The sequence below is a fragment of the Cotesia glomerata genome, linkage group LG1, assembly GCF_020080835.1.
Source record: "Cotesia glomerata isolate CgM1 linkage group LG1, MPM_Cglom_v2.3, whole genome shotgun sequence".
In the NCBI taxonomy this organism is placed as follows: domain Eukaryota; kingdom Metazoa; phylum Arthropoda; class Insecta; order Hymenoptera; family Braconidae; genus Cotesia; species Cotesia glomerata.
In genome coordinates, this window is record NC_058158.1 from 24,706,113 (window position 1) to 24,718,850 (window position 12,738).

Below are 12,738 nucleotides of genomic sequence, written 5' to 3' on the forward strand. Positions count from 1 at the left end.
AAGTGACAAAATCATTTGTCATTTATGCTTTTGCTTTGGCTTACTTTTTTTCGTAAATCTTATCTGATACCCATTAAAATAATAAATCACTTATACTTGAAAAGTAAGTTATTCTTTAAGTTATAATTTATTATAAATAAATAAATAAAATGTATTGATTGATATTTTGTTTTATTAATAATTTTTAATTCTAAGATGTAGCATTAACGGTTTATAAATATAAACATCGTTAAAATCTATTATATTCACTTAACTTATGTTTTTTTTTTTCCTTCATTTACTACAATTTAGTGTTTCATCATTTAATTTTATATTATAACAATTCACAAAGATTATATAAATGGAGATTGCGATTACCTAAAATTTGGTTTCTATTATTTTAGAAAAAAGATTATTTTAATAAATCGTGTGGATTCGAATAAACGTGCAAATTGAATGTTCTTCGATTGTTTTCTAACCAATTATATATATTATTAATTAATAATATCTAATTTGAATTTAAGAAAGTTTACGTACATAAATTAATAGTTGCGATTTTACTAAAAACTAAGCTTCATTAATTAATAACTGTAAAAATTTAGTGTTTGATTAAACATGATTCAAGTATATATAACTTGTATTATTAACAAATATACATAAATTACTTTTTTACATATAAGAAACATATCAAGACTGCTTACGTACTGACTATTTACTATACATAAATTTGCACTGTAGAACGTTTATCACGTTCGGTGCATCGGAAGTTGTCAAAAATTGCGATGCTAATGACCATGTCAGGACTAAATCATGAAATAATTATAACAACTGAATAGATGATTTTTTTTTCCTTTTTTTTTTGTTATTTTTATTATCAGTATTTATAGCTAAAAATCGATGATATTCATACCACTTGAATTTATATTTTTAGAAGATGATTTATCTTATTGTTAATACTTTCTCATGTTAGCAAGAGTTGATTTATATGGATCAAATCGATCATACGAGGGCGTAGTGCCTGGCGCTGACAACCCAAGTGATTGAAGTTGACTTGATTGATAACCCATTGGCGGGCCAGGATGTCGAAGAGCATTCGCCATGCTGCTTGAATTACTCCATCTACTGACATTGTCGGATGTGCGATTACTCCAAGATGTCGGCTGATCACGAGGATCTCCACCTCTTTGACCACTACTTGGTAATGAGTTAAATGACTTCGTTGAAGGGGGTCCTGAATGCCAACCACTTGGCGTTCGTCCGCTTTCAGCATAACGGCTATCGCCTATTAAAAAAAAAAAAAAAAAAAAAAAATTATAAATAAAAAAAACTATCAATGATAAGAAACTTAATGTTTAAATAATTTAAATATACTAACGTCCAGGTGCACTTGATCCAGGAGGCTTGTTACTGTCGCTATATCGTCCAGCATGAGCGTCACGAGAACTTCGATGAGGCTCTGGTTCTGAACGCCTAACATCTCGCTCACTGCGACCGTACGAAGATTGTCGGTCATACCTGCTGCTATTTATTTAAATCAATTGTTATTCTATAAAAATCAAAATCAATTATAAATCATTTACAATTTTATTACGAACCTCTCTTTAACTTGTCTCGGATCAATAGCTGATGGCTGAGTTGGTAATGATTCACGACGGACAATGACCTCTCTACCTCTGGATACATCAGTAAATGTTTCCGGACGACTGCTACGTGAAGTAAATTCACTGGAACGTTTAAAATCTTTCTTCATAGCCATATCCTGAGTTGCTCTAATAATCAGTGCGTCAAATACAATTAATGATAAAAAAAAAATTTTTTTTAATAAAAATAAAAATACTAAAAATGTTTGAAAAAAAAATAAAAAATAATTTTAATAAAATTACCTGCTCGATTCGTATCTACCAGGAGGTGATGTTTCCATTCGTCGCTCAGAAACACGTTCCATTATTTCTGTTCGTCTGTCTGGTACCCTGTCAGGACTGTGTCGACGAGAATGCTCAGTAGCGAGACGTTTTCTATCAGGTTCAACGTACAGGTCACGGATATCCCGATGATCTGTAGAACTACGTTTAATAGTCGGGGGTGGTGGTACACGTCTACTTTCTTCTAAACGCATTTGCTGTCTCTTTAACTCTAAACGTTCGCGTTCAAGTTTTTCTCTTTCGAGCTTTTGTCGTTCACGTTCAAGGCGTAACAACTCAGCCTTTTCTTGTTCTATTCTTTCACGTTCACGTCGAAGTTTTTCACGTTCACGTTCTAATCGTGCAGCTTCTTCTCTTTGACGGCGTTCAATTTCACGTTGACGATCCATTTCTTCTCTGCGTCTACGTTCTTCTTCTCTAACAAGACGTTCTCGCTCGCGTAATCTTTGTCTTTCTCGTTCCTCCTAGATAAATTAATGAAATTATGATAATGAAAAAAAAAATAAATAAATAAAATAATTAATAAAAAAAAATTATGAAATAATTATACAAGAAATGTGATTCCCTAATAATTGAAAACAAATAAAAATACAATATATCTAACCCTTATTTTCGCGAATGTCAATACGTCATCGCGTCTCCTACGTTCTCGACTACGAGATCTTGAGTGGGAGCGATGATGGTCATAAGCACGTCCACCACGTTTATCATCACGCTTTCCTCGTTCACTTTCTGGTTTCTTGCTCGTAGATTTAGTTGAACGTGCATCAGCATCCTTATCATCTTTCTTTTCAGATGAATCTGACTTTTTATCGTCTGTACTGTGTACTTTTTCGTCGGTTTTTTTGGCTGTGAAATTTTTAAGAATAAATGATGATGGCAAGGTTTATTTCCTTTTATCACACTTATGATTACGATCTTTTAATCAATCACATAATCGGAATATATTAACTCACCATCATTAATTTTATCGTCTTCCTTTTTGTTATCCTTTTCTTTTTTCTCGGCTGAAGAAGGATCAGTATGAACATCCTTACCCTTAGTATCTTTTTCATCTTTTTTTTCAATCTTCCCGTTATTGGATTCACGTTTACGCATGTGACTCTGTTGCGTATCACCTTTAGCCTAATGAATAATAATATTAATTACAAACACCCTAATAAAATTGATGATTATAATATCAATGATACTTCATTTTCATCATTGTAGTAATACCTTTTCTACAGATATAACACGACCATGAAGTTCAGTACGATGAAGATGTTGAATACATTTAGCGGCATCTTCACTTGTTGACATGGTTACGTAACCATAACATCTTGTACCAGGTGTTCTTGCATTAGTAACAACTTTCGCGCCAATTACCTTTCCATATTTGGAAAATATCTGTTTAAGATCTGTAGCACGTGTTGTCGATGATAATCCCGAGACCCAGAGATTGCGGCTACTTGCATTAGCCGTATTTCCTTGCGTTATTTTCTTGTCTACAAGACCAAAAAAATCATTTGTTTCAAATAATTAACGCTCTTCATTTTTTTTTGTTTCAGCTTTACAACTCTTGTGATATTTAAACTTACCCTTGTCATCTCTTTTCTGCCCTTTGGTACCAGATTCACCACTGTAAACAATTCTATGTTATTTGATTGTAGCCGTAATGTAGGGTGGTTTTTTTTTTAATTTTTCGTAACTAATGTAATTTGGAGCAAGAAAAAATAAACTGATATAAAATCTACACAGGCTTAATATATATCTCTGTTAACTATGTTAAGATAACAAATCAGACTAGCACTCTTTTTGCGAATACTTTTTACTATTAATGATTATCAATTATTATTATAATTGAATTGTGTTCTTAGTGTGTGGCACATTGATGCTGTCACTGGCTCATCAATCAACTACTTCTTGACATCGATGTCGATTTCACCATGAATTTCTTGATATGTAGAATGAAAAAAGTAATAGAAATAATAAAAAAAATTACTAAATGAATTTTGTGCTACGTGCACAAACACAAAGTGAAAAAAAATTCTTCATTGGAATCCTTTGACGATGGATATGATGATGGATGTTTGATGTGGGCGTTAAGTGTGCCAGGTTAATATTTTAAGAGAATTAAACACACAAAGCTCGTTAACTGTCAGTGATTCATCAACTGATATGTGACACGAAAGTTTGCTAGATAATTTGAACTATATCTTAACATACTTGCCAGAGTTAAAATTACAGCCCTGTTTTAATTTTTTCTAATTATCCACGATTAACGAACAAAATATATTTATAAAATAATGTCAATAGCAAAAGAATGGGGATAAGGTAAAACAAACTGACATATATTATAAATATATATCTTGCTTTATAAACTGTTGAATAAATCTTGGGAAAGTAGGAAAGCGCCATCGTAGACTGTATTACACATCCAGGTGAGATGATATATCCAACTTAAGCGCATCGTAATTTAAATATATATAAGAATATATATATATTTTTTTTTTTAATAAATGTTCAGTTCCGCCGGGTAACGTGACGGTTTTATCGCGTCACCGTGGACCAACGTGAACCGCCGTTTGTTATTTTATATATATATATATATATATATATATATATATATATATATCTATATATATATATATATATATAGATATATTTTTTTTTGATTTTGTTTTTAGCAATGTGAGACCAACCTCTTGCCTCCATCGCCACCATCCTGCTTGCTCTTGATCCCTGAGTTAGCACTTGACGATGAGATGCCATCCTTGTTCCCGGTGCCACCTTCCGCTCTGCTGCTCCCTTTGGATTCTCCTTTCTTGTTGTTTTCTTCAATTCTCTTCTTCGCTCCACCATCTGCAGGAACAATCAAGCCAGAGTACAGTGGTCCGTCCAACTCAGGAACAGGCAGAAGTAATACACTTCTCCTCCTCCAATGTCATGATTTTTGTGAGATATTTTATTTATTTATTTATTGAATTCCCTGAAAAGTGACTTGAATTTCTCGTTGGAGATAATATTATCTCGTACGACTGAAAAGCCTGTGTTAGGGAATTAAAGCGCTTGACGAATTTTTTTAAACATATTTGAATAATAAATTTATATTTTATTTTTCGGGAGCGAAAGAAGAGAAACTTTTAAGGGAAATGCAGCGCAGAGAGCGGAAAAAAGTTGATTGAGATGTATACTCGAACGGCCAAAAATCTACGTGTGCAAATACTTCGGTGTGTATTTGCAATAAAATTATATACATAAATACGGATCAAATGACGTGACGCAAGTAGTAATCTCAAAAACCCCAGCCGATGTTGATCGCGATGAGGATGATTATCTTCGTTAAAAGTGAGGTTAACGACTCGAGGTTAGCCCAAATGCTCCAACGTTGCTCTATGGCGGCAGGTATTTTTAATTAATTTAATGTATGGTCATATCAAATTGTTTTCTAGTTTAAACTATAACTTAACAAATATAATCTCCTAAATGTTGTCAAGAGACAAGAAGAACCGCAATGTAATAAGGCGAGGACTGGGTTGAGTATCCGTGTCCTGTCTAGTCGAGGAAAAAGTAACAGGATTAGCCCATCTTCGGAGTGAAAACCATGATACCGGTAGGATGTCCCGACTACAAGCCTCCATTGACCCTGTTCCGTGATGACATTGAGTACCCAGCATCAAAAAATAGAGATGAGACGCTTGAAATTCCTATTCCGAGTCCGGGATGGGTTGACGGCACACGATAGGTTTGAAAATTATCGATTTCGTCTCTGCTGATGAGACGAACTCTTTACGCGTCGACGATACTAATTTTATTAACTTATTTTTTTGTTTCCTTAAATTCTTGATGAAATTATTACGCCTGTATTACTCACGCAATACGATTATCATTATCATAATATTAAAAACAAGCATTACTACATACAATACATTACTTTCTTAATATTCAGGGAATTTTTTGAATTTTTAATTATTATAAATGTTTTATTATAAAAACTTACCTTTCTGCTTAACGTGAGTCTCCGTCTGAAACATTAAATCATAAAAATATTTAATATGAAACTTTGAAAATTAATTTAACTAATTAAAATAACTAATTTTTGCTAGTAGATAATTTATGTTATGACAATATATATCTACCTCCTCGGCAAGGAGATTTTCCTCGTCTTCCCCGATGGTCAAATTAATCGAATCCTCAGTATCAATACCATTAGCTTCAACTGCAGCTGCGGAATTTTCTTCAATAATATGTTTAGGTGCAGGTGTTGATATCTGTGTCGGTGAGTCTTGAACTGGTGTTGATTCAGGAGTTTTCTTATCATCCACCTCTTTAGAGGCTTCATCATACACTGGTTCCGTTTCTTCTTCTTCAGGTTCTTCTTTTGCAGGTTCTTCCTCCACAGGTACTTGTTCTTCCTGTTCCATTTCCTAAAATTACAAAAGAAGAAAACAGTAATTAATTTATTCCCAGCAAATATTTTTGTTCTAATAATTAAGTTGCTGAAAAAATATTTTACCTCTTCAATGGGTTTACTCTCTTCTTCAGTCTCAGAGTGTGGTTCTTCTTTGGGCGTTATAATTTCTACTTCTTTATTTACAGGTGGTTCTTTATGATTTTCAACCGGTTCTTCTTGAGCTACAACACCTGTAACTTCTAAATTTTTATAATAAATGTCAAAAACAATTTAGGGTACTGAAAATTTTAATGTATAGTTATGAAGAGAATAGTAATATTAATTACCACTGTTTTTTCGTGGGCTAATTTTATTTGATCCACCAGATGGAACGATTAGATACTCGTCTGGATCTTCGCCTTCATCGATAATCGCCTACAACACAAAAACCATCGGCGATAAATAAATTATCATTGTAAAAATATATTTAATTAACTTTTAATTGTCTATATCGATTTTTAATAATGTCATCAACAAAAATACAATTGTTACAATGAGACGTTAAAAAATGTCACAATGGCAAGTTTTTTTTCTAATTGATTTAACAATGATTACGTAGTTATTGAATTATTTAAATATTGTTTTTATACAATACGTGTAAAAAAAAAAATAATTCATCATAGAGATCGATGCAGTCAAAAATGGCGACGAACACGCGACGCCTGGACAATTTTTATTTTGTACATGTTGTAAATAACATTATATATACTGCGGTACAGAGTAAATTTATGAAATAAATATTACTTAAAGTACCTTTGATAAACGATCTAGAAGTGCGGCTTTATTGCCAGTTTTATCTAGACCACGTCGCTCTAATTCTGTTTTAAGATCTATGACCCGCAACTCGGTCAATTTTTTTCCATCAGCATCGGCCATTATCACTCAAGTCGATAGTTATACGTTTCTTGGACAAATGTTGATTGATAAAACTTATATTATAATAAGTATTAATTTAAATACTTGATTTCACAGTAAAATTAAGTGCCACTGAAATAGTGTAAGATATGTTCATTTACCAATAATACAAAGTTTTAAATATAAAATTACTATTACAACTTTTTTCACAATAAATTGTCGCAGAGTATGGACATATTCATCGGTACGAAGCACAGACATACACGGGACGAGCAGAAGCAGGGGCAAGGTAACAAGCCGTATCTGCGTAGTAAAGCAGGAAATTCGTTGAGCGCACGCAGCAGAGTAGCAAACTTATCAAAATTGAAAAATGAATCCGCTACCATTGTTGCCAATAAAACAAAATTATTACCTTATAATTAATTGTTGAAGAGGTAAAAAGAAAAGAGGGTGCCTAATTTATCAACTACCTCCCCCACGTTCCACGTCCGACTCAAAGCTTTCACGTGCTCTCTTTATTTTACTTGATAAGAGATACAACTGACACCGACAACAATATTTATTGCAGGATGACATCGATATCTTCGAGTTGATAATATTAAAATTTTCCCTTAAAACATGTTATTATCTTAATCTAATCTTAATTAATTGAAAAATGGAAGTTAATACGATGACGACTTTTGTCACTGTTGGAACAACAAAGTTTGATAAATTAATAGAAACTGTTTTAGAAGATGAAGTTTTAATGGTAAAAATTATTTATCTATTGATTTTTAATCTTGATTATTTGAACTATTAAAAAAAATACAAAAATAATTGTAGATATTTTAGCTTTGATCTCTTTAATTGATTCATTAATTATAATTCCAGGAATTGAGTAGAAGAGGATATCGTAGATTAATTTTACAAATTGGTAATACAAATTTAACTCCAGATTGTACTCCCAGATGTGGTTTTGAGTATATTGAGACGTTCACGTTGAAACCGTCGATCAATGAATACATGAGATTCGCCGATTTAATAATTAGCCATGCTGGTGCTGGGAGCTGTTTAGAAGCGTTGGGAGCAAAGAAACCACTTATTGTAGTCACTAATGATTTACTCATGGACAACCATCAATCAGAACTTGCTGAGCAATTGAGCCAAGACAAATATTTGTATCAATGTACTTGTGCTACACTTTTGGAAGTCTGCAAATCAATGAATTTATTACAGCTGAAACGATTTGTAGATGATAAAAGCCCAAAAATTGCTGAGATAATTGATTATATCATGGGTTTTGAGTAACTATTGTTTACTCAGCTTGAAACTAATTTTATGATAAATTTTTTTCTTTATTTTCAACATTAATTACATTAAGCGCATTGTGGTTTAATAACATTATAAAAAAACATGATGTTTTTTATGAGTAAATCGCGATATTAAATAACAATTGTTGAGTTATTTTTCCTATTGTTTTGTTATGGCTTAAACAAAGTTTCACATTTCGTCAATAAGAAGTGTGAAACTACACAATTGAATTACTTTCAATACAATATAATCCTGCAAGGATCATGAACATTGTACAATTTTCATTATTAATTATTAATATATTATTTTTATTAACATTAATGTTATTTTAATAATATAATATGGATAGCGTTCGCTTACACATCAATTTGATATATACTTTCAAAATATTTTTACATATTGAATCTATTTATTTTAAACTTCAAAATTGCGTCAACATTCGTCCTTTTATCAATAATATATTTTTTTATTTTTCTCCAGAATGATAAAGAGAATGAGTTATTAATTAATTAATTTAAAGGATATTAGGACAAATAGGACTACAATATTATACAAATAAGTATTGATTCATTAGGGTGAGTGAAGACCAAGACGTGTCATTTCTTTTAATAATTCACGACCCATTTGAGCGGGACTTCTCGTTACAATAACGCCAGCCTGAAAATGATAAAAAATTTTAAATTATATACAGTAATGCGAAAATAATTTTCATCATTATGTTGTTAAGTAATGAGCGCATATTTTACCTTTTCAAGTGCGTTTATTTTGTCTTGAGCCCCTCCTTTGCCTCCTGAAATAATAGCTCCAGCGTGACCCATTCTACGTCCAGGTGGTGCGGTAACTCCGGCAATAAACGATACCACAGGTTTAGCATTTGGGCCCTGTAAAATAATAGTAACTACTATTTAAAATCTTTTTTCATAATAATACAGTTGAATCAATACGGTAAATATTATAAAAAAATACTATTTCTACAAATCAACTAACACTGTTATGCTGAATAAGATATTCAGCAGCTGATTCTTCAGCACTGCCTCCAATTTCTCCGATCATGATAATTCCAGAAGTAGCCGGATCATTGATGAATACTTCCAAGCAGTCAATAAAGTCAGTGCCGTTGAATGGATCACCTCCAATACCAACGCAAAGTGATTGCCCGAGACCAGTAAGTGTCGTTTGATTCACAGCTTCGTAAGTTAAAGTTCCTGATCTTGAAACAATACCGATTTTTCCTTTTTGATGAATATGGCCCGGCATGATTCCAATTTTACACTAAAACAATATATTATGTATGCTAAATAATATTCATCAACTATTAATAAAAAAAAAAATGTGTTTTAGTGAATGAAAACTACTTACTTGTTCTGGTGCAATGATTCCAGGACAATTTGGCCCAATCAAACGTGATTTATTTTGTTCTAATAACCGCCGTTTAACTTTAACCATATCGTGTTGAGGAATACCTTCAGTAATACATACAATTAAGGGCATCTCAGCATCAAGTGCTTCCATAATTGCAGCAGCAGCTGCTGGAGGTGGAACATAAATTACAGAAGCTGTGGCTCCAGTAGCTTCTTTTGCCTTTAGTAAAAATGAAAATGATTTTAATTACAAATTATTTAGCAACTACTTGTGCGTAGGTATAGAAAATAAAAAAGAACCATTACCTCCTTAACTGTCTTGAATACTGGCTTACCCAAATGTTCAGTACCAGCTTTTTTTGGGCTAACACCACCAACAACTTTAGTTCCATAATCTATGGCTTGTTGACAATGAAATGTTCCTTGTTTACCAGTAAACCCTTGGCATATTACTTTAGTATTAGAATCAATTTTCAAATTTTTTCTCGTTTCTGTATAATTGAATCTCACTTGTGAAGCCAAGAGACTGCTTGATCTTCTTACTAAATGTAAAGAAAACTAATTATTAATTTTTTTACAATAAATTTATTAAAAAAAAAAAAAAAAAAAAAAAAAATACTTTTATTATTTAAAAAGTAAATTAAAAAACGAATTAAGGTTGAAATGTTTATTATCATTTCAAGGTGAGGACCGTGGAAATGTTGTACTTGAGTATTTAGTGAACGAGGTCATGAACATCTCAAATAGGATCCCGAATAGGAACACAAAGCAAATAGATTGATGACATAGATGACGTATAGAGAAAAAAAAACATCAAGTAAATAAAAATTACATCATCAACGACTCGAATGCGAATTTTAAAAACTATAAGTGAAAATTGTTTTTTTAAATGTCAGTTGATTAATTTAGTAAATTAATATTAATTTCTCAATTACTACAAGAATATTATTTTAATGACAGTGTCCTTTCTTACATAATAATTAGTTTTTAGTACAAGTACGGAAATCTTTATTGTTCTATATATAGCTTAAATGATAACTGCCAGTTGAATCAAATTAATCATGAAAAAATGTATGTATACATATACAGACACATGTATACATATAGATTAATAAATAAAATTAAAAAAAAAATGTGCATATCAATTGGCAACTAAGCAAACTTGAAGGACTTGCACAAGATCACCGGGGCAAAGTATCAATTGTAAAATTTGAATTAGTTTTTATTTATTAAATTAAATAAAATAGCTATTAATAAATATGATTAACTCACCTGTCAATTTAGAGAGTGCTCTAGCAGCAACAGCCATTTTACAATCAAGTCTTAGTTTTCAACTAATGTAATAAATATATTAAATAATAATTTATATGAGCTTAACCACCATCAAGAATTTCTATCTCTACTTTGGGCCAAGAGGGCAAGACCAAAGACCAGACCAGAAAGAAAAGTATACAGAACCACCACCAATACAGCCGAGCCCAATTTTCGTAACAAGCAGCTGCTGCTATGTCGTTATAAACATTGATCTTGAGAAGTATTTGAAGAACCACCTACGACTTGTAATATCCAAAAAAGTTAGTGCACAAAAAAACAAAAAAGTAAATAGTTTATTTGGCTGGTTACAAGATGGCGCCAATTGAAATAGTCAAAACTAACCGATAGTGGAGACATGGAAACTACATATGTAAGGAACACGAACTAAATGTATACCAATAGCCTGTGATATCATATCACGGTTTAGCTGAATCGCGACTGGCGCTGCCTCGCGAGCACTGACGATACCCCTTTGATAGCGCTAAATTTAACATTAGATCTATTTATATTTATAAGAAAATTTTGGGAAAACCCCACAACCTAAGTCTAGAGTTTTAGCCATTAGTAAAAAAGGTTATTGTTAAAATGTATTTTTACTCTCTGAAAATTTATCACAATAGACTAGGAATAATAAGATAGTAAAGAGGATTAAGCCATAAATATATAAATTTACTACCTAATTGCTCTCGACCTAAGTAATTATAGAAATTAGAAAATCCGAACAAAAACAGTTTCACTGTAAAAAAATCGCGCCAAGTCCACGTTCATAAGACTATTAAGAGAAAAAAAAATTTTTTTTTTCTTCACAAAAAGATATAAAATAAAAAAATTGAAAAATCCAAGTAACCGATATGATTGTATACGATTTTCGAAAATTAAAAAAAATTTTGTTGTAAATTTAAAAATTAAAAAAAAAATTTTTGAACGTACTTGGTGTGCGTCATTGTGTATTTCAATTTTTTGAAAGTCCTAGTAAATAAATTTTACGAATTTCATTAAAAGTAAAATATTTTTCAACCACGCACACCAAGTACGTTCCAAATTTTTTTTTAATTTTTAAATTTACAACAAAATTTTTAATTTTCGAAAATCGTATACAATCATATCGGTTACTTGGATTTTTCAATTTTTTTATTTTATATCTTTTTGTGAAGAAAAAAAAAATTTTTTTTTCTCTTAATAGTCTTATGAACGTGGACTTGGCGCGATTTTTTTACAGTGAAACTGTTTTTGTTCGGATTTTAGTATTTTTTGTAATTATAATAAAAATTTACAATTGGTACCAACTTAAGTATCGCGTTGGCTGCATTTTTTATAGCAAACTATCCCTTTGAAGCTACAGTTTATGTAAAAATAATTCAAGCGCACCCTGGCGGATGTAGATGCAAGCCTTGAAATATCTTTTTTCAACTGTAGTTTCCCATCTATTGGAGGATTACCATGTATTCTCGAATTATTTAGTCTGTGGCATGTCACTTTTTACATCGAAAAAAAGTCAGGATCTAAATTTTTGCGTTGCTATAGTTTGTGCTGATTAAATTTAATAATTTCAAGCAGATTAATTGTTATGATCGACTATTATTAA

General features: G+C 31.5%; 3 protein-coding genes across 7 annotated transcripts; 1 reads left to right on the forward strand and 2 right to left on the reverse strand.

Moving 5' to 3' along the window:
• Positions 1 to 911: 911 nt before the first annotated feature.
• LOC123262120 (SAFB-like transcription modulator) lies at positions 912 to 7,452 on the reverse strand. 5 transcript variants are annotated; one of them, XM_044724235.1, is made up of 14 exons: positions 7,087 to 7,452; positions 6,621 to 6,708; positions 6,397 to 6,533; positions 6,020 to 6,307; positions 5,881 to 5,905; positions 4,583 to 4,742; positions 3,479 to 3,519; positions 3,117 to 3,385; positions 2,858 to 3,026; positions 2,506 to 2,750; positions 1,863 to 2,365; positions 1,575 to 1,703; positions 1,355 to 1,500; positions 912 to 1,261 (listed from the first exon to the last, which is right to left on the reverse strand). In XM_044724235.1, the coding sequence occupies exons 1-14, from the start codon at positions 7,207 to 7,209 to the stop codon at positions 930 to 932; spliced, it is 2,655 nt and encodes an 884-aa protein (XP_044580170.1). In that variant the 5' UTR covers positions 7,210 to 7,452; the 3' UTR covers positions 912 to 929. The 5 variants fall into 5 exon arrangements, with proteins under 5 accessions (XP_044580170.1, XP_044580161.1, XP_044580154.1 ...); XM_044724226.1 differs by having other exon boundaries at positions 1,575 to 1,748; positions 6,397 to 6,524; positions 7,087 to 7,451; XM_044724219.1 differs by having other exon boundaries at positions 1,575 to 1,748; positions 6,397 to 6,530; positions 7,087 to 7,451.
• A 117-nt stretch (positions 7,453 to 7,569) lies between these two features.
• Positions 7,570 to 8,617, forward strand: LOC123262146 (UDP-N-acetylglucosamine transferase subunit ALG13 homolog). The gene is made up of 3 exons (XM_044724260.1): positions 7,570 to 7,638; positions 7,688 to 7,936; positions 8,059 to 8,617. Exons 2-3 carry the CDS (start codon positions 7,844 to 7,846, stop codon positions 8,473 to 8,475), a joined length of 510 nt encoding a protein of 169 aa, XP_044580195.1. The 5' UTR covers positions 7,570 to 7,638; positions 7,688 to 7,843; the 3' UTR covers positions 8,476 to 8,617.
• A 248-nt stretch (positions 8,618 to 8,865) lies between these two features.
• LOC123262140 (succinate--CoA ligase [ADP/GDP-forming] subunit alpha, mitochondrial) lies at positions 8,866 to 11,355 on the reverse strand. Its single transcript, XM_044724247.1, has 6 exons — positions 11,112 to 11,355; positions 10,146 to 10,381; positions 9,838 to 10,059; positions 9,466 to 9,750; positions 9,225 to 9,359; positions 8,866 to 9,135 (listed from the first exon to the last, which is right to left on the reverse strand). The coding sequence occupies exons 1-6, from the start codon at positions 11,146 to 11,148 to the stop codon at positions 9,049 to 9,051; spliced, it is 1,002 nt and encodes a 333-aa protein (XP_044580182.1). The 5' UTR covers positions 11,149 to 11,355; the 3' UTR covers positions 8,866 to 9,048.
• Between the last annotated feature and the right edge of the window lie 1,383 nt (positions 11,356 to 12,738).